At 49.2% G+C, this 19,960-nt stretch overlaps 1 protein-coding gene across 4 annotated transcripts in view; it reads left to right on the top strand.

The window, feature by feature from the left end:
- The window catches only part of ZC3H18 (zinc finger CCCH-type containing 18), a 41,742-nt gene that overhangs the window by 480 nt on the left and 21,302 nt on the right, over window positions 1–19,960 (top strand). For 2 of the 4 annotated variants that reach the window (XM_042231543.1, XM_027977731.2), the window contains exons 2-4: window positions 5,705–6,279; window positions 12,418–12,502; window positions 13,191–13,259. In XM_042231543.1, the coding sequence (XP_042087477.1) occupies window positions 5,719–6,279; window positions 12,418–12,502; window positions 13,191–13,259 (715 nt within the window). In that variant the 5' untranslated portion in view covers window positions 5,705–5,718. The remainder of the gene's footprint in view (window positions 1–5,704; window positions 6,280–12,417; window positions 12,503–13,190; window positions 13,260–19,960) is intronic. The other 2 variants (XM_042231545.1, XM_027977732.2) reach the window with 1 other exon arrangement.

Raw genomic sequence — 19,960 nt, forward strand, 5'->3', positions numbered from 1 at the left:
GTGGCACTGCTTTCCGCCCACAAAGATGGGGGTGCGGAAGGAGGCACGCAAGTTCGCCCTCCGGACTGAGAATAGGCTCTTTGGGAGCTTTGAGCTCTCTGGATCCTCCTGGAACTTGCTCCCTCGACTTCCCGGGCGGCACAGGTTGGATCTATTGGCTGTGCCCCAAGACGCACGCCACTCTGGAATAAACTTCCCTGTGCCCCTTTGGTTGAAAGCCCATAGGATGCCGGGTCATTGCTGGGAGAACCTAAGACTTAAAAACTTCCCGCCTTACTCCTGCTAAAACTTAAGTTTTCCTGAATACTTTATGACAGCTGAGTTTGCTGGATAGAGTGGTTGATCATATTATATGAGCTGTTCAGCTCTACATCTGTGAGAGCAGGTCAGTCTTTAGATCCGTTTGGGGAGAATGGAAGAAAAGTGCGTTTAGGGGCATAGCAGTGGCTTTCATCCTTTCTCCTTCGTGTCGCCTGTGGAGTGGTCCTGTCCCAGAGCAGAGGTTGGGATTCTCAGGGTGAAGCTGGACCCAGGCCAATTCCTGCTTCCCAGGCAGGGGCATTGTTGCCTGATGATGTTACAATCTGAGCACAAGTGTGGAACCCACCCAGCTCTGGAAACCAGTCACAAATGTCCTGGAGGCTAGAATTTCTCTCCAGTTTTTGGTGGGTAAGATAGTTTTATGAGACCATTCCAGAGAGCAAAGGAGGTGTTTTCCTTTTTCACAGATCATCTCAAGGTGAGTGCTTCCTCCCTGAGAAGTCGTTTGGTTCAGGCTTAGTCTGTTTGGGGATGATGTCTATCCCCAGTCTTGACATCCTTCTTTTGGATATTGTAAAGCTATGAAGTTATGAACATGAATTTTAACCAGATGTACCAGAACTTGGGCATTCAGATAGGGACAGCTCTATTAAAAATTGTTGTCCTGGAAGGTTAGACTTGTATTTCATTGGTGCTTTTTTGCCAGAATCTCTTTAGAAGTCCTGTTTAGGTAGTAAATATGCAAGCCATAGGAGAAAAATCAACAGTCACACCACATGTTTGACCCGAAATCGTCTTACCTGGCTTGGGAACTCACCTCACTTAACCAGACCAGGCTTTGAATGGCTTTCTGCTGACCCACCTTGAGGGAGGGAAGATTTGCTGCCACTGAGAGTGCCCGGGGATTGTATTGCATGTTCTAAAGTTCTCTCAGAAAAGTTCCCAAATGTTCTGTATTTTAGCAGTGCCCTTGGAGTCGGGGTGCAGCCTTCCAGAATGACCTCTGGAAAAGGAGGCAGCACCACTCTGTCTCAGTTCCAGAACAGTCTTCTAAAAAGTAGACACTTATTTCAAGTTTCTTTCTGGCATGCAACAGGTAATTTACAACCCAAGGAGACTCTGTGATTTATTTGACAAGCATCTGTAAATTTCCATCTGCTAGTGTACTGCGCTGTGGAGACACAGTGATGGACACTGTTACTCTCTTTTCCAGGCAGTTTCACTATCTTGTGAATCAAAGGCCTAAAGAGTTATAAACTTTGCCAAGAATGCCTGACGATAGGGTGATTGTGTGAGAAGAACACACTAAGTAAGTGTTGTGAGCCTGGGAGTTGTGAAGACGTGCCCAGAGGACCCTGTGTTTCACTGTGTACACTCAGTAGACCACATGTTTTCCTGGCTCCTGACGCATAGCACTTACTCACATAATTGCCAAGTTGAATTAATCTTGGAATAGGACACTGATGCCCAGAGAACCAGTTAACTCTCCCAGAGTGGGCCTAAAACACAAACTGCATTCTGACCCCTAGCGGTAGTCCCCTCCTGCCCAACAAGATGTCACTCGGGGTGCTTCTGATAAGTCAGTTCTTTGGTATGTTTTCCTCTGCAAGCTGTTCACCTGGATGTAGCCTCAGATTGTAAAATCCCAGGAGATTCCACAGGGAGAGAAAAAGTGAGTCTCTTTCCCCAGGAGAGTGTCAGGGCCGCCTGCGGGTGACTGTGTGTCCTGGTGTGCCTAGGAAGGCTGTGACTCGTGCCTGTGGTAGTTGTCAGCAGTGCCCCCAGGTTCAGACAGTAAGTTGTGTGGTAGCATTTGCTGAGTTCAGAGGACCGAGGAGAGTCTGAGTCCTTCCACTCACGCCCTTCATGGGGGGGATGTCTCCCAACAGACTTTGCAAACCGATAATGGCAGTATAGCGTGGTGAGTGTGGGCATATGGTAGAATACTACACAACATACTCAGGGCAGTGGTTCTCAGTCTAGGGAGGTTTTGAACTCCCAGAAATGGGAGATAAATTGCTTATGTCCAGGTTTTTCTAGGGAGAAGAGCCATCCCCTTCCTCAGATTCTCAAAGCCATCTGTGCCCTTCCCCACCCTGCCGCCAGTGGAAGGCTGATAGCACTTGTCCACCTGGATTGAAGCAGGTGCACAAAGGGCCTTTTGCTAAAAATAGCTCTTTAGAGGAGGGAAGATAGCTCTGTGCTTGGGGAGGAGGGTGAAGTGATTTCCATAGTACAAACTGGGGGGCGCATTCAGGCTCTGTGAGGACTTCTTTCCACACACCATCCAGCAGCCTTGGGATTTTAGTTTGAGGCGGCGTTTCCTGTGGTATTGGTATACAAGTGTGCACCTTTGGGGGATTTCTTTTGTTAGGTTTACCGTTAGTTTTAAGTGCCTGGAAGTTTCAAACTTGAGACACATTTAAAATAAGTGGTGTCACAAGTTCGATTTCTGTATGATCATCACTATTTTTTACCTAATAGTCTGTATGGACAATATAGTAACTTTTCCATGTCTGTAAAAAGCCGTCTTTGGGGTTCTAGAAGGGCTCGGACAGGAAGCCAGATGGATCAGCACAAAACTTGAGAAGGGAGAAGAGAACAACAGACAAATCTCTTGGGTCAGTGGAAGTCCCCAGTCAGTGTGAGGGCTGTATTCCAGAACAGAATTTGTGGAGTCATTTGGCGCTCAGGTCCTGTTTTCCTGTAGAACAATGGTGGTGTGTGGCAGTTAGTCCCAGGGCAGGTAGCAGGAGCTCATGTTCTGCATCGGGCTGGCTCCAGGATTGGGCAGCAGAGTAGAGACTCCAGCTTGGACTGCACTCAGTGGCCAGGTGACTCCGTTTCCTTCTCTGTGAGGGGTAACGTTTGTCTGAAAGGTCGATGTAAGAGACTAGATCCAGTGCCTGGCAGAGCAGTAGTCTCGCCGCAGGTCGGGTGGCTGTTGATTTTGCTGCAGAGTTGTTGAGAAGACGTGATCGTGCTGAGTGCGTTCTCTGGTATGTGTTGGGTGACTGGCCCCTGGGCAGTCTCGTGGGGAGTGGGACACGGGTGTTGGAAGCCATCAGCTTTGTCTCATCTCGCTGCTGCAGTGACTTTAGAGTGGATGCTGTTTCCCCATATTTCAGATAAAGAAACTGGCGTCTGGCAAGTTTACGTAATTTGTTCAGGACCCTAAGGCCGGCAGGCAGTGGAGCGAGGATTCGGGTTCTGATTCAGAGGCCCACACTGATCCCCATGTCCCAGAAAGACGTGGTCCACTTGCTTGAGTTTGTATATCTGAAGCTAGGGGCTCTTTTTCTTCCATTTCTTACCCTAGGATTTAAATCCAAGTTTGCCAAAATGCACAAAGCAATTTGGTTGGACCAATCATGACAATGGAACCTTTTGGCACCTGGGCCCCAGGAAGGGACTGTTATCATGTTACTGGCAAGCAGCCTTGGTGCCAGGAACAGTGAACAGGATAGTATGTTGCAAGGCTCAAGTAGCAGTTGTGTAGATTTTAAGCTAGTTTAAGAGGACACTTAATTTTGGTTACTAGCTGATTAATTTCAGAGGCAACTTGGTTCCCGAGGTTGCCGTTAGACTGTACTATGTGACAATCGGAATTTGTCTGAGGCTTAGTGACCAGTTGTATATGACTGCCTGCCTTCAGGGTCCTGGGGGCCAGCCTGAGCAACTGGGGAGTGAAAGTCCCTGCCTCTCTATGGAGAGGTTTCTTACGCACAGTGTAGTAAAAGCTATGCTAGGGTAGGCATAGGACATTGTATACCAAGGAAAATCTCATACATTTCATTGATATCAGCTAAGGTGGGGCTGGAGGCTGCTGGTTTGCCACTGGCCCCCGACTGGTTGCCGTATGCCCAATGCTGTGTCTGGAGGAGGTGAGGATGTGGGCCCTGTCTTGGTAGCTTTCTCACCTTGCCAGTCGCCCTGGTCTTGCTCTTCTAGCAAGAGGGATGTATGTGGTGACAAGCTCTGCCCTGTGCAGGGAGGCAGCAAAATACAGCGCTTTAGGACTGACTTTTTAATGTTAATAATTCCTTCAGCAGGCCTGCCTCTGGACAGTGTTGTTAGAAGGCCGCAAAGGGAATCGTTTTCCAAGCTGTCTACTTTTAAGTGACTTTAAATGGATTGGTTTGTAAATTCCTTTCACTGCTGACTATTTATAAAGTGATGAATTTTAAGTGATTTGTCCTTATGTTTGCTGAATTTTAATAATATCCGTTATCAGCAAAAAAAATTTTTTAACTATGAGTTCAGATACCAGTTCTTGATATGCGCATCTTTAAACACACATTCTCCTTTTGAAGGTGTACATTTAAAAGATATACTTTAAAACTTTGGTTATATATGAATGCATAAATAACTTTATATAATTATACAAATACGGGTATGTGTGTTTTCAGGTTTCATCAAGGTACCATGTAACATGACTGTGGCATACATTGTTTTTAATAAAAAGTCTTGAAGACTCAGGTGAACATTAAACCTTTCGCTGTTCCTGCTCTTGCACACCAGCTTGATGGTGACCCCTGGCCTGGTGGACGGTCAGTGTTCGCGTGTAGGCTGTGTGGTGTTGGTTGGCTATTTGGTGTTGATTTCGCACACGCACACGCACACACATACACTGTCTCACCCCAGCTTATGCAGCCTGTGTTTAGAACAAATGGGACAATTTTTTGTCTTTGCACATTAGGGTGGGAAAACCAGGAAATAGTCAGTTTATAATTAAATCTAGTTAGTAAAAATAGAAAAGAAATCTTCTAGGATGACAGTGTTTTTATATTTGAAACTACTGAAACACATATGATTTTCTGCCAGAGTTGTTTCCTGCAGCATGCCCATCCTGGAAAGGTACTTCTTGAGAATCAGGGTGCATGGAGGCCTTCTGGCGTCCCTTGGTGGCTCCAGAAGGACCTTCAGTTTAAGGATCACCCCCAGTGATTGTGACTTGGCAGTCACAGGCCTAGCCCTGGAGAGACCTAGGCAGGAGCAGAGACAGCCTGCGTCCTGGGGACTGTCCGAGGCAGTCGGGTTTGTGCTCCAGACCCTGTGGGGGGCTCCAGACAGTGGTCAGGTGTGTTGTCACCTTGTTCCTAATGCACATCCTCCTGAATTTCAAAAGAAATTACTTTAAGAGCCCAAAAAGCTGTTGTTTATGGTGCCCATCTTCCTGCTCAAGATAAGCTTGGGTTGCCCTGGGAGGAGGGGGGCATGCTGGGGCTCTTGGCACCCGGTGGCTCCCAGTGTGGAGCTCCCGATGCCCAGCTCAGTGAGCCCAGCCTGGCCCCATGGAGGCCTGGGCTGTGGTGCCTGGTGCCGCTGGGATGTGGAGGAGCCGGGCAGCCACAGGTCCAAGCCCTCTTGGGGCCAGGAGACCCACACGAGACTGACTGGCCCTTCTGCTGGATGCTCTGAGTGTGTTCTCTTTCTTTTGCAGAACCGTGGGTACTGATGGATGTGGCCGAGAGCCCTGACCGGGACCCTCGCTCTGCAGAGGACGAAGAAGAAGAGCAGCAGGGGCTCTCGGACGATGACATCCTGAGGGAAAGCGGGTCTGAGCAGGATCTGGACGCGGCGGGTGGGAGGGCTTCCGACTTGGAGGATGAGGAGAGCGTGGCCCCAGGACTGAGCCAGGAGGACGAGGAGAGTCGCTCCGACGAGGACGACCGGGACTCTGAGGCTCAGGAGCTGAGCAGGGGCCCTGCCAGCCCCCCGCGAGCCGAGGGGGACCGTGCCAGCGACCTGAGGGACGAGGCCTCGTCGGTCACCAGGGACCTGGATGAGCACGAGCTAGATTACGATGAGGAGGTGCCCGAGGAGCCGGCCCCTGGCGCGCAGGAGGACGACGCTGAGAAGGCCGGGCCTGAGGATGATGATGAGCGTGGAGAGGGGGCTCCTGGGGAGGAGGGGAAGGCGGGGGTCCGCACCGTGGAGGACAAGGAGCCCCCGGAGGCTGCCAAGGAGAAGAGGAAAGAGGATGATGACGGGGAGATCGACGACGGGGAGATTGATGTGAGTAGGCGCGGTGGGCGCCCTGAGGAGGGGTCGGGGGGCTGGCGCTGGGGCCGTTGACCTGGTGCTGAGGGGGCACTGAAGGCATGGAGACTAGCCTGGCCTGGAGTCGGCAGCTGGCAGAAGTTCCACAGACCCTCACTCATCTGTCTGGTGCTGTTGGTTGGATTGTGTTAAAACTTTGGATTTTTTTTTTTTAAGCATTTTTTTTTGTGCCTTTTTTTTTTTTTTCCCTGTGTTTAAGTACTATTTGAGTTAGTGTTCAACTAGAACCATTGTGGATTTCAATTCCTGTTACATTCTCGAGACTGAGGAAACTTCCTTCCAGTTTTGTCCATTATTTTGGCCATTTTTCTCTTTGTCTTCTGCTGAGGGTCTTCTCTAGGCCAAGCTTCCTTGGAAGTGTCTCCTTGGGACTGCAGAAAATGGGATTGTGTGTCAGAGCACTTTGACTTTTGACCATCACATTCTTTTAACTTTATTAATCTGGCCTTTCAGGTTAAGGAGAAGGTATCTGGTAATAATTGTCTTAGTTGTGGGCAGTTGGGATTTATGATAGATAATCCTGATGCAAGAACTTCCTTCGCCATCTTTTAAGAGGTTGAATTTTGGGGAGGGAAGAATCTGAAGTCCTGCTGATAAATGCTTTTACTCAAAGGAGGGGAGAGACAGACAGAGCAGATTGACAGGACCTGGAGTTTTAATATCCCAGGAAGGGGATTCTGCTCATGGGAGAGGCACTGAGGGGAGGGGTGTGAGGAATAGCTCCCAGAAATGCTCTGGATCGCCGAAGGAGGGGGTTGTTGGTTAAGTGTGTGAGTTGGATTTCCCTGACACGCTGGCTTCTCTGGCAGCTAGTACGTATGCCGCATCTTGGGGCCATGGTTGTGCCTGGTACTGCTTCTCGAACTTCATGAGAACAGAACTTTGTGGGGCATTACAAGCTCATGTGTGCAGTTACAAGCTTAGATCTTTTGTCTTCTCGCAACTAAGCGTAGCAGATGGTCTCCTAAGCCAGTAGCCACTGCTTGTTAGTGTACTTACAAAGGTGTTGTCGGGACATTGTCTGTGAGCATTCTTAGGTTCTGCCATCTGAGCTTCCCTTGCAATTTGGGAAATTCTCAACCAGAGGGTTGCCAGAGGCAAAAGAGATGCCATGAGACTCCAGTTAATCAGTTTGGATGACATTTGGGGCAGAAGACGAAATCATTGATTGAGGTTGCCCATTAGTTTGGTCTCTCAGTTTACAAAAAGAAAAGCTGAGTCAGTGTCCTGCCCGTAGGACATGGGGCTGTTAGTGACGGGACGTGCGGCCAGCGGGTCTGGGCAGTCCTCCCCCTTTAAGAAAGGACGAGGTGCAAGCTCTTCTTGCTTCAGCTGTGAATGGTCCGTAGGGCAAGTTCATCGACTTCTCAGCCTTTCCATGCTCACATGCAGTCAGATATCTCCCCACAGGTCCTGGGGGCTCTCCCACCTGCACTGAGTTAGATGTCGTGGCCTAGGACATGGCGTTGACCTGAGCTGGCCCAGGAAAACACCTGTTGTTTGGAGATAGCTGATTTCTTCAGAAACAACGTGAGAAGTAGACATCCAGGTTGACTTTCTTGCCCACTTGACCCTAGATGGTTGTTTATTTGACTTGTACCTGCCTGGCCTCTAAAGAGGGCCCCAGAGCCCCCCTGGGCCCAGGCCCCGCTTCATTCAGCCACAGGGTGGCGTGTCCGTCCACAGGCACCCCCACGGGCCCCGCAGTGTGCTGGGCTCGTTGTGACACGCAGGGGCGTGACCAGGCAGAGCAGAGCCTGTCGCCCCTCCAGACAGGCAGGCCTGGACAGGGCTCGCCCTATGAATGGAGACTCAGGCCCTCATGGGAGCCCCTCTGGTTCACGTGTGCCCAGCTGCCTGCATTCCAGGCTCCTCCCCATTCTTTGATCACCTGCTTAGATGTTACGCCCTTTCTGTGGGCTCTGCCCCTTTCTGGCGTGTCAAGCTTGGTGCTTTTGCTGTGATTCCACAGTCTGAACTGACTGGGTCGTCAGTGTGTGTGTTCTTGTTGCTCTTTAGCACCCTCACCTCCAAGAACACAAGTGATTTACCCTTCTTTGAACTGAGAAGTGCTTTTCTCTGTTGGGGTACACTGACCTGCTTTTTTCCTTTGTAGGCTTTGGGTCACTGGGACAGGTCAGTTCGTTTGGCAGGAGTAAGCTCCCTCTCCCCAGCTTTTCCACTTTCTTGGTGGTTTCCTTGGTAGTGACATCAGTTTGTACAACGAACCTTTGACATTCTTCTGTTTGAACCACGTGGTTTATAACTCAGGCCTTGAATGACTTGTACGTATTTTGGTGAGCTACCTTCAGATACCAGTGCCCTTCTGGAAGTGCCACTTCCCTGCTGCAGTGGGAGGGGATTTTGCAAACATGATTGTGGGCCAGCTATTTATAGCATCTAGCTTATTTGTGGAGGGGGCCGAGGGTCCCCGCCAAGTGACAGCTGAAGCATGGGTGAACTTGACTTAGTCAGTGGTCTCACCTGTGCTGGCAGCTCAGACAGCCGAATGGCACGAGCGGCCGTGTGTGCCTTGTGTGGTCCTGCACAGAGCCTCCTCCCTCCAGGGTCTGTGACTTGCCTTTGCAGACTCCAGTCCTTCCATCTTTGGCCCTTCCATCGTCTCCTCCGCTTTTTGACTTGGTTCTGTTTTTATGTCTCGCATGTCATCTGGTTAACAAAACTTTGGCACCTGGTGTGTGTCATCCACTTGGGAAGGGGCGGAGTATTCTGTTCCTTCCTGGCTTTGGTCAATGACTGTTGCACTGGTAGGGTGGCTGCTCGGAGACGGTGGGACAGGGCCTGCACCCTGAGTGGACTGTCCACACTGCTGCTCAGGCAGAAGTGATGGCTCCTGGCCCAGCCAGGGATGAATACAGCTCTGAAGCCTTTTCTTTGCATACGGGCTTTGTCTTTTCTCAGGCTCACATCTGCCTGCTCCTTTCATGTCTGGACACACAGCATCTTGTACCAAAGGATTTAGGGGCTTAGAAATCTGGGGCATTCGCAGCACTGCCCTCTGGTGGGAGGCGGAGAAGCCGCGGAGGCCTGGCCCCAAGGCATTCAATCAGGCCTCCCACCTCCCTCTGCTTGGCTAGTCGGGGCTGGACCACTGTGCTTGCTTAGCCGAGCAGCCCAGAAGCTCTGGGGTAGGAAGGCTGCCTTCCAGCCAGCGCCCAACATGCTGGAACCTGTTTGTGGTTTGTGTTTATTGCTTCGTGCACAGGTCCTGGGTCCCCTCACAGGCGCTGCTCCACACCCCATCACCATTGGGAAACCAGAACATCATCTCTGGCCCCGAAGGGTGTGCATGCAGGGTTATAGACCTGAACTGCTACCTCACTATGCAGAATCGTGGGTTCAAGGAACCCCTGGTTGGCCTGGTGGCCCCTGGGCCTCTGCTTTGGGGCACATGCTTCCATCTGCTTCCTTATCTGCTGTGGCCGGGGAGATGCTGGGTTGGAAATGAGTTATTTTTGTTGCTCAGGTCATACCCTGGCTTTGTGGTTTTAAGGAAAACAACCCACACAAAGGAGAAGGTAGATGTCACCGGTGCTCCCTTTGCTCACATTTGACGTGTTGCCTCTGAGGGGTTTTTCTTGTTACAATGCTGAGCGCCCACCACGTGTGTCCCCTGAGGCCCGGGTGGGAGCTCTGGGTGCTGGAAAGGTGGGGAGGAGGGCAGGGCTGGGGCCTGGGGGTCAAGTCCACGGTCTTGGTAGCAGCAGGAGAACCCAGGCCACCCCATGCCCTGTGCCCCATGTATGCTCACCCCAAGAACATGCTGCTGGGCTATCCCTGGATTTGTAAACTAGGGGGGCCTGGCGCAAGCTCCCTGAGTTAGTTGTTGGTGCCCTTTTAGCTGTTTATAGACCCACCAGTTTGCTTCTGGGGACACCTGCTCTCTACTGGCTCCACTCTAGGTCACAGGATCAGGGGCCACCCGCTGGAATTCCTGCCAGTTACAGCCCTGACCTGGTGCTGGGAGCACTGGGGGGCTGGCTTTAGAGACATCCTTCTTGAGTTGTATTTGCTTGAAACCCTTTATAAGATCTCAGAACTCCTTGTGTTTGTCACTTGAAAGGCCATTGTGCTAAATGAACGGTTAGTTGACGATTGAGAATATTCTCCTGCTGGGTGATTTACTGATGCTTTCATCTGTCTGGCGTCTGAGAAGTGGCTGAGCTGGGCGGCTGGCTCTCGATTGCTCTTGTGAATATCGAGAGTAACATCTCTGCAGAAACAGATCTCTAACCTGATCGAGTGCGCTGGCTGTGAATCTTGGTTTTTTAAAAGCAGTTGTTCTGTGCTCATCATTTCAATTCCTGTGCATCGATTTTCAAACAGAACAGAAGAGTTGAATGAGGTCTGACCTCTCAAAAGAGTTTTGTTTTTCTAATGAGAACAAACAGAATCTGCTCTCAGCTCCAATGTGAGCATCTGTATGACCCGTGACAGATAGCACATGAGGTGGTAGTGTAGGACCCCGTGCCTGAGGAAAGCAGGAGGAGGACAGGGCTGGGAGACGGGGCTGGGGGGACCAGGGGGTGATGTTGATCACAGAGTACAAACTTTCAGTTATTAGATGAATAAATTCTCAGGACCTTTAAAAAAACTTGTTACTTTCTCTAAAAGAAATCATTCTGCTGGCTCTCTTAAGAGAGATAGCTCTCAGCCCTGTTCTTTTTTTTTTTGCAAAATACTTCTTAATAACTTGGTGTTTTTAAGGCAACTATTTAAGCTTTGGAATAAGTCACCTTAAGTCCGGGGTTTGTCTCCAGTGTTTTCCTCATTCAATGAAAAGTGTTTACTGTAAATCCGACGCTGCACTTGGAGCAGCAGCAGATGAAAAGCGGATGGCGCCGTCGGGTCAGTAGCTGCGGCAGCTGGGGCTGTGGCTGGGGGTGGGGGCTGTGTGTTACCCACCGAGGAGGAGAGGTGAGAACATGGTCAGGCCGGACTCACTGCGGTCACAGAGCTGTGGGGAGCGTGCGGAGGGTCACGGTTGTGGGTGCCCATCCAGAAGCAGTCCTTAGGCTGAGTGGGACAGGCAGTCGTTTGGACGAGGGCAGTGCTGCAGGAGATGAGAGGAGAGTCTCCCAGGCCTCTGCCCTGCTTGTGGGTCCCTTGTGTTGACCACACGAGGGCGCTCTGAAACGGGCCTGGGCCTGCAGACCAGGTGGGGCTCTATCCTGGACTTAGCATCTTAACTACATCAACAGGGAGCTGGATCCCTGCTCCGGCTAGGGGCCATCCTGGGCTGGGGTTTCAGCTCAGAGGCACATCTAGGGGGCTGGGGAGGGTGCAGAGCAGTGGTCCAAGTTGCTCTCTGAAATCCCTGGAGGAGAGACCCACCCCGACTGTGGTCTTGAAACCCTCCTGCATTATAAAACCAAGGTTAGGAACTCTGGGCCAGAACAGGAAGAGAAGGCCCAGGTCTAAGCTGAAGTGGATCTGTTCAGTGACCTGAGTCGCCTAAATTCCCTCCTCCTCAGCCTTAGACTTGTAAATTAGAGAAAGTGCCTAGTTCAAAGGACACAAAATAGGGACTTCCCTGGTGGCCCAGTGGCTAAGACTCTGTGCTCCCAAAGCAGGGAGCCCCAAGTTCAGTCCCTGGTCAGGGAACTAGATCCCACATGCTGCAACTAAGATCTGGTGCAGCCAAATAAATAATTAAATATTAAAAAAAAAAGAAAAAACAAAAAAAATAAAGGACACAGAATATTTTGTCCTATAAAGTTTAAGTGTAAAAAATATTAAAAACCTGCAGTGTGGCAATTTCCTGCCCAGAATTGCTAGTTAAGAGAACTGTGATGACAGCCTGGCCTGTGTCGCACATCACGTACATCACAGGACGTTGCTTCTTGGTGTTCTCTGTGACTCTATAGTCTGTGGGTGAGCTTTGATCATCCCCGATGCCCAATGAGAAGGAAGCTCAGGTTTGGGAGTGTGCATGAACGTGGCTGCGTGAGGCGCGTGGCCGTACCCTCTCTGGTTTAGGGAGTGCCGTACGCGTTGGTAGGTGTCCCTCCTGCCTCGCCGTCAGCCTCATTCAGATGAGCCTCTCTTCAAGTGACACTGTCTCTGTTTCAGGACGATGACCTGGAGGAGGGTGAGGTGAAGGACCCCAGTGACAGGAAGGTGAGACCTCGTCCCACCTGCCGATTCTTCATGAAAGGTAATTGTCTGCGTGAGGGGCCTCTGTGTGGCCCGTTGGTGTGACTTCGGCTATTCCCGGGACAGAGGTGGTGGTTCAGCCCTGAGCCTGGGCAGGGCTGTTCTCGGGGCCGAGGTGGCCGTCTGTGGTGGTGGCAGTGGCAGAGCCTTGCGCTCAGCCGTGGGCCTTTCCTGGTCACTCTCATGCCTTGCTCAGAGGGCAGCCAGCCCACTTGTTTCGCCCTGGGCTCCAGCCCATCCGCCCAGCATAGACCCGTGTCTCCACTGTAGACAGCATCACTCCTCGTCTGAGTGGTCCTTTTTCTAAGGCCACGTGCCCCAGCTGCCAGCTGTGACATCTCCCAACTCTGTAAGGAGAGTTCCCACTTGTTTCCAGGTGTCAGAGGCTGGAATGGAGCCTGTAGAAGGGTCGGCCTCTGAAGGCAGCAAGGCTCCTCCTTCCTGCAAAGCGGATGGAGTGAGTTGAGTAGCTGTGACAGAGAAGGTGTGACAAGGGGCTCTCAAGCCCAGGATGTGTCGGGGCTGCTCCAGCACAGCGCCGTCCAGCGTGTCTGTGAGGGAGCGGCCTCTTGCACCGGAGGAAGGTCTTCTCCTGCCCAGGCTTGCTGTGACCCTAGATGCCTCGCGCACTGACCCAGCCCACCTGTGCAGCCTAACGTTCACGAGAGCTTCCTGTACTTCTTTTCCAGATGTTGTGACACCATTGTCCACTCCTCCACCAATATCAAATTCCATACCATTCAGAGGCCAGGTTAAAGGTACAAAATATATGATATTCGTCTCTCTAGTACCGCACAGTCCCCCTGCTCCGGAGGCCAGACTCCTTTCTTCTGGATCCAGAATCCTGCCATGACGCCAGGGGTAGGGGGAGGCTCTGAGGGCAGGACGTGGCTGTGACGGGCTCCCAGGGACCACGTGCTGCCTGCACAGGGGGCGGGGTGGGGCGGGGGGCGGCGGTGGAGCCCCGTCCTGCGGTGGCCTCGAAGGAGCCCGTCCCTCATACCGAGGTAACCAAGGATGCAAGCGCCTGGGAGCGCTCGGGGCCCTGGTCATCGCGTCCTCGGGCATGCCCTCTTGGCTGTGCTGTTTCTGTGCTGCTCGCTGCTGCCGCGGGGTGGCCCCGCTGTGCGGCCACGTGCGCCATTCCCTAGATGGGAGCATAGCCGCCCTAAGGATGCAGATGAGTACGCAGCACCTTCTAGAAAGTAAATGCTTACAGCTTCTCAAAGCCTGTGGTATTTGAAGTGTCAATATTTCAGAAAACTTAAACTTAAGCCAAAGACTTCCTTGCCATAAAGACCTCAGTCTGTCTCTGGAACTTCTGGAGTAAATCAGTGGAGCCCATGGAGCCCAACACGCACAGGCACACACATGTTCTGCAGTCGTTTCCAGTTAGCACTGTGCACAGACACTGTGATTAGAAGTCTGCCCATGGCCAGGACCTGCCGGAGGCCCCGTGGGAGCAGGGCAGGAGGCTGCCGCATGCACCTTTGAGGGCACAGAAGCTCTGGTCAGGTGCTTGGTATCTCACTGCTGAAGGACTTGCCAGAATTTAGCTCCAGAAGCACACACACTACAAAGCGAAGCTGGTGGCCGTACACAGAGGAGCATCGGAGGGTACTGGAGGGGGTGCCCTCTCCAAGGACGTCTTCGGTGGGGGAGGTGGGTCACAGTACAGGAGGGGAGGGGCCTCAGATCCCACTGAGTGCCTGGATGGGGTTTCAGGGAGTAACACCCCCCGCCCCAAGTGTCAGGCCTTTCTTGGTAGAGAAGTCAGAAGCTACTGGTAAGCAGCATTTTTTGCAGTTTAATTGGGCACATTCAGTAACTTGTTTCAGAAATATACTTTTTAATTTATAGTTACCCTTCCCCAAATATTCTATTCATTCTACAGAATAATATAATAGATACTTCTTTGGATGTTTTGAGACATACCTCTTGACTTTCCTTAGATAAGAGAAAGATTTTGGGTGTAAACATTTTTGCTTGTATGCAGTTTAAAAGATTATAAGTTGAGATGAATGCTTTTCGATTCTCTCCAATAGCAAGAGTCACTGTAAAATAAAATGAAGTTTGCTGTGTCTGGTGAAGATGTGGAGAAACAGAACCTTATACCCTGGGCGCAGCCTGGCGCTCATAGAGTGTGTGATGGAGAGGGCTGCGTCTGAGCCAGCCGCTCCCCTCCTGGGTGTGTCCTGAGTCGCATGGAGACCTGTACACAAATGTTCATAGCAGCATAGCACAACAGGCAGAAGGTAGAAACAGCTCCAGTGCCCATCAGCTCATGAAGGGATAAACAGGATGTGGTCCATCCATACCAGGGAATCATAAAAGCAATATGGATGAACCCGAGGACCCTGCCGGTCACTAACAGCCCAGATTGTACGATTCCGCTTATGGGAACTGTCCAGGGTGGACAGATCCATAGAGACAGAAAATGGGCTGGTTATTGTCCAGGCTAGAGCAGGAGGGGCAGCCATTGAGTACAGGGTTTCATTTTGGGAGGTGGAATGTCCTAGAATTATGTAGTAGCAATGGTTGCACAACTTTGTGAACATACGAAAACCCACTGAATGGTGCCCTTTAAATAGAGGTATTTTATAGTATGTGAATTATATCTTAATTTGAAAATACTTAAACAGTGTTTGTTAGCTATATTGCTATTACAAGTTGTGATCTGCAGATTGTTAAGTTGCCCAGATGGACACATTGATATTTGTAACCAATGACAACACCAATGTACATAGGAATACAAGTTGAAACATTTTAAAGCACCAGTACTTTGTTTATGGTATATTGTCTCAACTATTTAGGTTGAGTCATCAAAACATGAAGTTGTGTCCACAGGCATAAATAGTGTTTTCTGTAAATTGTCCTGCTCCTGGGTCTCTGATTACTTGGCTGTCAATAGAGAATCCCAGGGATGGGGGAGCCTGGTGGGCTGCCGTCTGTGGGGTCGCACAGGGTCGGATACAACTGAAGCAACTTAGCAGCAGCAGCAGCAGCAGCACCCAGCCTGTTCTGCAGACCAAGTCTCCTGTGTCTGCTCCTTCCTGTGCCCACCCCCACCCCCGACTTTCTTCCTCTTGTTAAAATTGTGGTAAAAAACACAACATAAAATTTACTACCTTAACTGTTTTTATGTGTCCATTTCGTTGGCGTTCATTGTGGCCATCACCACCATGGGCCTCCAGAGCTCCTTTCATTATGGGAACCTGCAACTGTCTGCATTAGACACGGGCTCCCGGCCCTCGGGCTCTGCCCACCTTGTCCCCGTGAAGTTGAGTACCCCGTGTGCCTCACAGAAGTGCAGTCTCGTCCTTTTGTGGTGGGCCCATTTCACTCAGCACAGTGTCCTCAAGGTTCACTGCGCTGTAGCAGTGTCGGGATCGCCTCCCTCTTCAAGATGGAGTAACAGTCCATGGTGGGGGTGGATCACGTTGTGCTAACCCAGGGCCCATCGGTGGGCACCTTGGTTGCTTCCTTGTTGGACCTGTTGTGATAATGCTGCTGGCACATGGGTGTGCAGACGTCTCTTTGACACCCTCCTCTCCAGTCTTTTGAGTATGCCCCCGGAAGTGGGATGGCCTGGCCGTGTGGCAGTTATGTCTTTAAAGTTTTATAAACTGCCCTACTGTTGTCCACGTGCCTGTACCGTTTCACATCCCACCACATCGCCTGGGGTTTAAGCTCTCTCCTTGTTGACGCCCGTTTTCTGGTTTTGCAATAGTGAGTGTCGTCATGGGTGTGGGGGTTGTCTCCCCTGGGTTCTGATTTGCATTCCCCTCTGATTAGTGATGTGGAGCATCTCTTCAAGTGCTTTTTGGCCATTTGTGAATCTTCTTTGGGGAAGTGCTTTCTGCCCATTTTTTAATCCCTGCATCCTCTGGTGTTTAAGGCAGGAGGTCTCCAGGTATGTTCTTGCAACCTAGGGGCCCCTGAAGTCAGTGCCTTAGTGAGACTGAGTGCACCACTTGGTAGGGGCCACCTGCTGCACATGCTGTGAAACGACGTCCGGGATTAGTTTGAGTTTAGGTCTTTTCGTAAATAACTTTATCGAGGTATACTTGCCCTGCCATAAAATCCACCTGCTTTAAGTGTCCAGTTTAATGCCAGCACCAAAGTCCAGGTGTAGAATATTTCCTTCGCCCCACCACAACCCGTCAGTGTGTGCGTTTTTGCTTTTCTAACAAAACTGAAGCACTCACGGAGCTCCTTCGCTGCCCATGAAGCGTGAGGGGTGCCTCCAGGGAACGCATGCCGGGTGTGGCCATGAGCCCAGTCCTGTCGCCTCCAGGACACCCAGAAGGCCAGGACAGTGGCTGCTGCTAAGGTCAAGCTCTCAAGTGAAAAATCAGTGTTAGGAAACTTGACAGCTTTGCAGGATTTGATGACTTTTCCAAGCGACTGTTGTGTGATGTCACAAAATCATACCTGGGTAGAAAGCCATTCACAGTTCAAGGTGGACCCACCCAGGAGTCAGAGAAGTTCAGTGGCAGGGGTGGGGGAGTTCCTGGCCAAAGCCTCGCAGGGCACGCAGAGTCTGGAGTGGCCTCAGGGTCTCCCAGCGGCTACACCTCCTCCCCTCAGCAGGCTAAGTTTTCTAGCCACCCCCAGAGCAAGCTAAGTCTTCTCAAAATATGTTCATAAAACCTTTATGTTAACAAATATTGTTAACAGAAATTACGGAAGTTATATTTTATGTCTTTAAATTTTCTCAGTTTTAATATCAATAAATACAATCATTATGGAGACTCTGGGATCCTGAGACCAAAAAGTTACACAAACCACTGGTTTCAAGTCTGTCATTTATAAAAAAAGCAGCCCAGAAACTATTTTTATTCTTTCAACTACCATAGTGAATAATGACTATTCCTGAAGAAGTCGAAGCAGCTCAGCACAGATGACCTGCTTGTCTGTCTCTGTCACAGTTCTGTGAAGAGGGGCACGCTGACTTCTGGGTTCTTACATTAAGTTTGGGTTCTTTGAGTTTTATGCCTTTTAGAGGAAGCATTTGTAGAACTTGGGTTTTTCCTTATTAGATTTTTATATATTCTGTTTTCTTTTCAAGAAATATTTTTTTAAAAAACCATGAAGCACTTTAAACTTATTTTGACAATCCCTATTTTTATTAGTTATTCTGAGTTGTTCAAATTAACAGGAAATGGGACCGAGGAATATCTAAATAAGACCACTATCTTATTTATAAACAAGAAAGTCTTTGTTTAAAATTCTAGTGTGAAGAAAGCATTTTGTGTGGAAGTTAGAGAGTGTAAAATCATCTCCGCTGTTGTGGGAGGCACCACAGGTGCGGTGCCATGCTGGTTAGAAATGCCAGCAGAGGCACCTCCCTACCTCTGGTCAGACTAGCAGTCAGAACTTTTAAGGTCTGGTGGTGTTTCTAACCAACAGGGGCTCCTGGGTTTGCTGTGTGTGGCGTGCTTTCTGTCATCTGTGTTCGGGTCTTTGGTGTGTGCTAAGACTGAGGCAGGCTTTGTGTGTGTGTGTGTGTGTGTGTGTGTGTGACTGATAGGCACCTTTATTTACATGTATTCCTGTGACCCTCCCACCCACCACTTCACTGAGCCTTTTTTTTTTTTTCCCCCCTTTTGGCCACATCACTTGGATTGTCGCCAAGTCCTCTGCTTGTTCCCTTTGGGCTCCTGTCCCTGTCTGTGCAGACCCCTTACCGAACTATAATCCTGTTTCATCATGCATTCACAATCCACATAAATTTTCTGGTAGTGAAATTTCATTTAGAAGCAGAAGAGTTTTTAAACCTATAAATCTATTTTTGCTTCCATTTCCTGGAGAATTTTTTCCGCAAACAAATTGCTTTCTTAAATTATGAAAATAATGTGTGCTGACAGAGAGTCAAAATAGTTATCCCGATACAGCTAGGGTGTATCCTTACAGACTTCTTTCTGCATAATTGAAAATTCACTTTTCAAAAGGCTGGTGGGATTGCACTGTTCTTGCCACTCTTCCTACCTGCAGGCACCGGACGCCTGCCCTTGCATGTATGTCGACCGCCCACACTTCCTGGAGCAGCCGCCTCCTTCTCTCTTGAGGCCCTGGGCCCAGACACAGGCAGTCTCAACTCCTCTCTGTGCTCATTCACCGGCTCCTCCTCCCTGCCCTTAAAACCTGAGGAACCAAAGAGCTTTTTTGTTAGTAGGTCCAGGGTGATGTTTTTGTTTAGTTTTGAAAGTTCAAATACAAAAAGAACAAAGAATAACCTATTCATTTACCCTCTACCCATATATGTATTTTAGATTTTAAATATTATGGAAATGCTGTGGTTTACTTTGTTAATATTTTTCTGTGCTTGCAGGTTTTTTAATTATTTTTTAACTGCATGAGCACTGTGAACTGTGATGTGAGTTTATGAGAGTCAGGCAATGAATAAGTAGATATTTTGGAATTCTTTATTTAGATGTATGACTGCATATTCTTTTTTCTTTAAAACTGTCTGAGTCTCTGGGGTTTTGAACTCCCTGTAGTGTGTTTCCCAGTCTCTGCCTTGCATGTGATCTCAAACACTTTTAGAAATTATAAACTTAGTTGGTTATTTTTGCATTCCCAGAGAAGCAATTTTTTTTAAGCATACATTATTCCTTATTTAATTTGGAGCCATATGTTGTTATGTTGGTTTTAATACAAGTTGAAATGCTCGTAATGTTTAAAAGGTAAAATTTAGTGTTTCCTTAAATATCAAATGATTATTTCTCTTTAATTTACATGATATAAGGAAAAACATTTTTTGGACAGAAATATTCAAACGAAATGTTGTGTTTAGAAGTGAATATATATTAAAAGATGGCTTACAATTTAACTGTGTACTAACCAATTGAAAATGTTTCTTAAACCACTTAGATGTTGTATGCCATATTTATTTTTTAAGCTTGCGCACATATTACCTTTTTAAAAAATTAAATTTAAAAAAAAACCATTACTCACAAATTTAAAATGTAGTCTTCTTTTCTGTCCTGAAAAGTCAAGTGGTTTTCCTGAATCTTGGTGTTCTGTTGCTGAATAATGCTAAAAGTCAACCCTTTCAGTTCTTTGTTGTAAAGTATAAACACCCCATTTATTATAGTTGTCTATATGTTTTCTCTCTAACCCATTTTTTTAAGTACCAGAAATAGCCTGCAGTGGCTTGCTAGGAGAAATGCAGAGGTACAGAGCTGGTAAAGATCACGTTGGCATAAATTGGCAGAATCCTGATCACACTCGTACTTCCCGTTGATTTCTGTTTCAGTATGGGGCTCTCTTAAGTCAGAATTACGACCCTGTCAGTGCACCTTCGGGTGTATATGTCCTGAGCCGTGAACCCCGAGGCAGGGCCACCCTGACTGCCGGGATGCTCTGGGTGTCTCTGTTTAGGGGAGATGCGCTGCTCTCATGGTGACTGGGGGCAGGGTCCTGTGTGAGCCCTCAGGTGCTGCCCGCAGGGCGG

Source organism: Ovis aries, chromosome 14 (assembly GCF_016772045.2).
Source record: "Ovis aries strain OAR_USU_Benz2616 breed Rambouillet chromosome 14, ARS-UI_Ramb_v3.0, whole genome shotgun sequence".
NCBI classification, from domain to species: domain Eukaryota; kingdom Metazoa; phylum Chordata; class Mammalia; order Artiodactyla; family Bovidae; genus Ovis; species Ovis aries.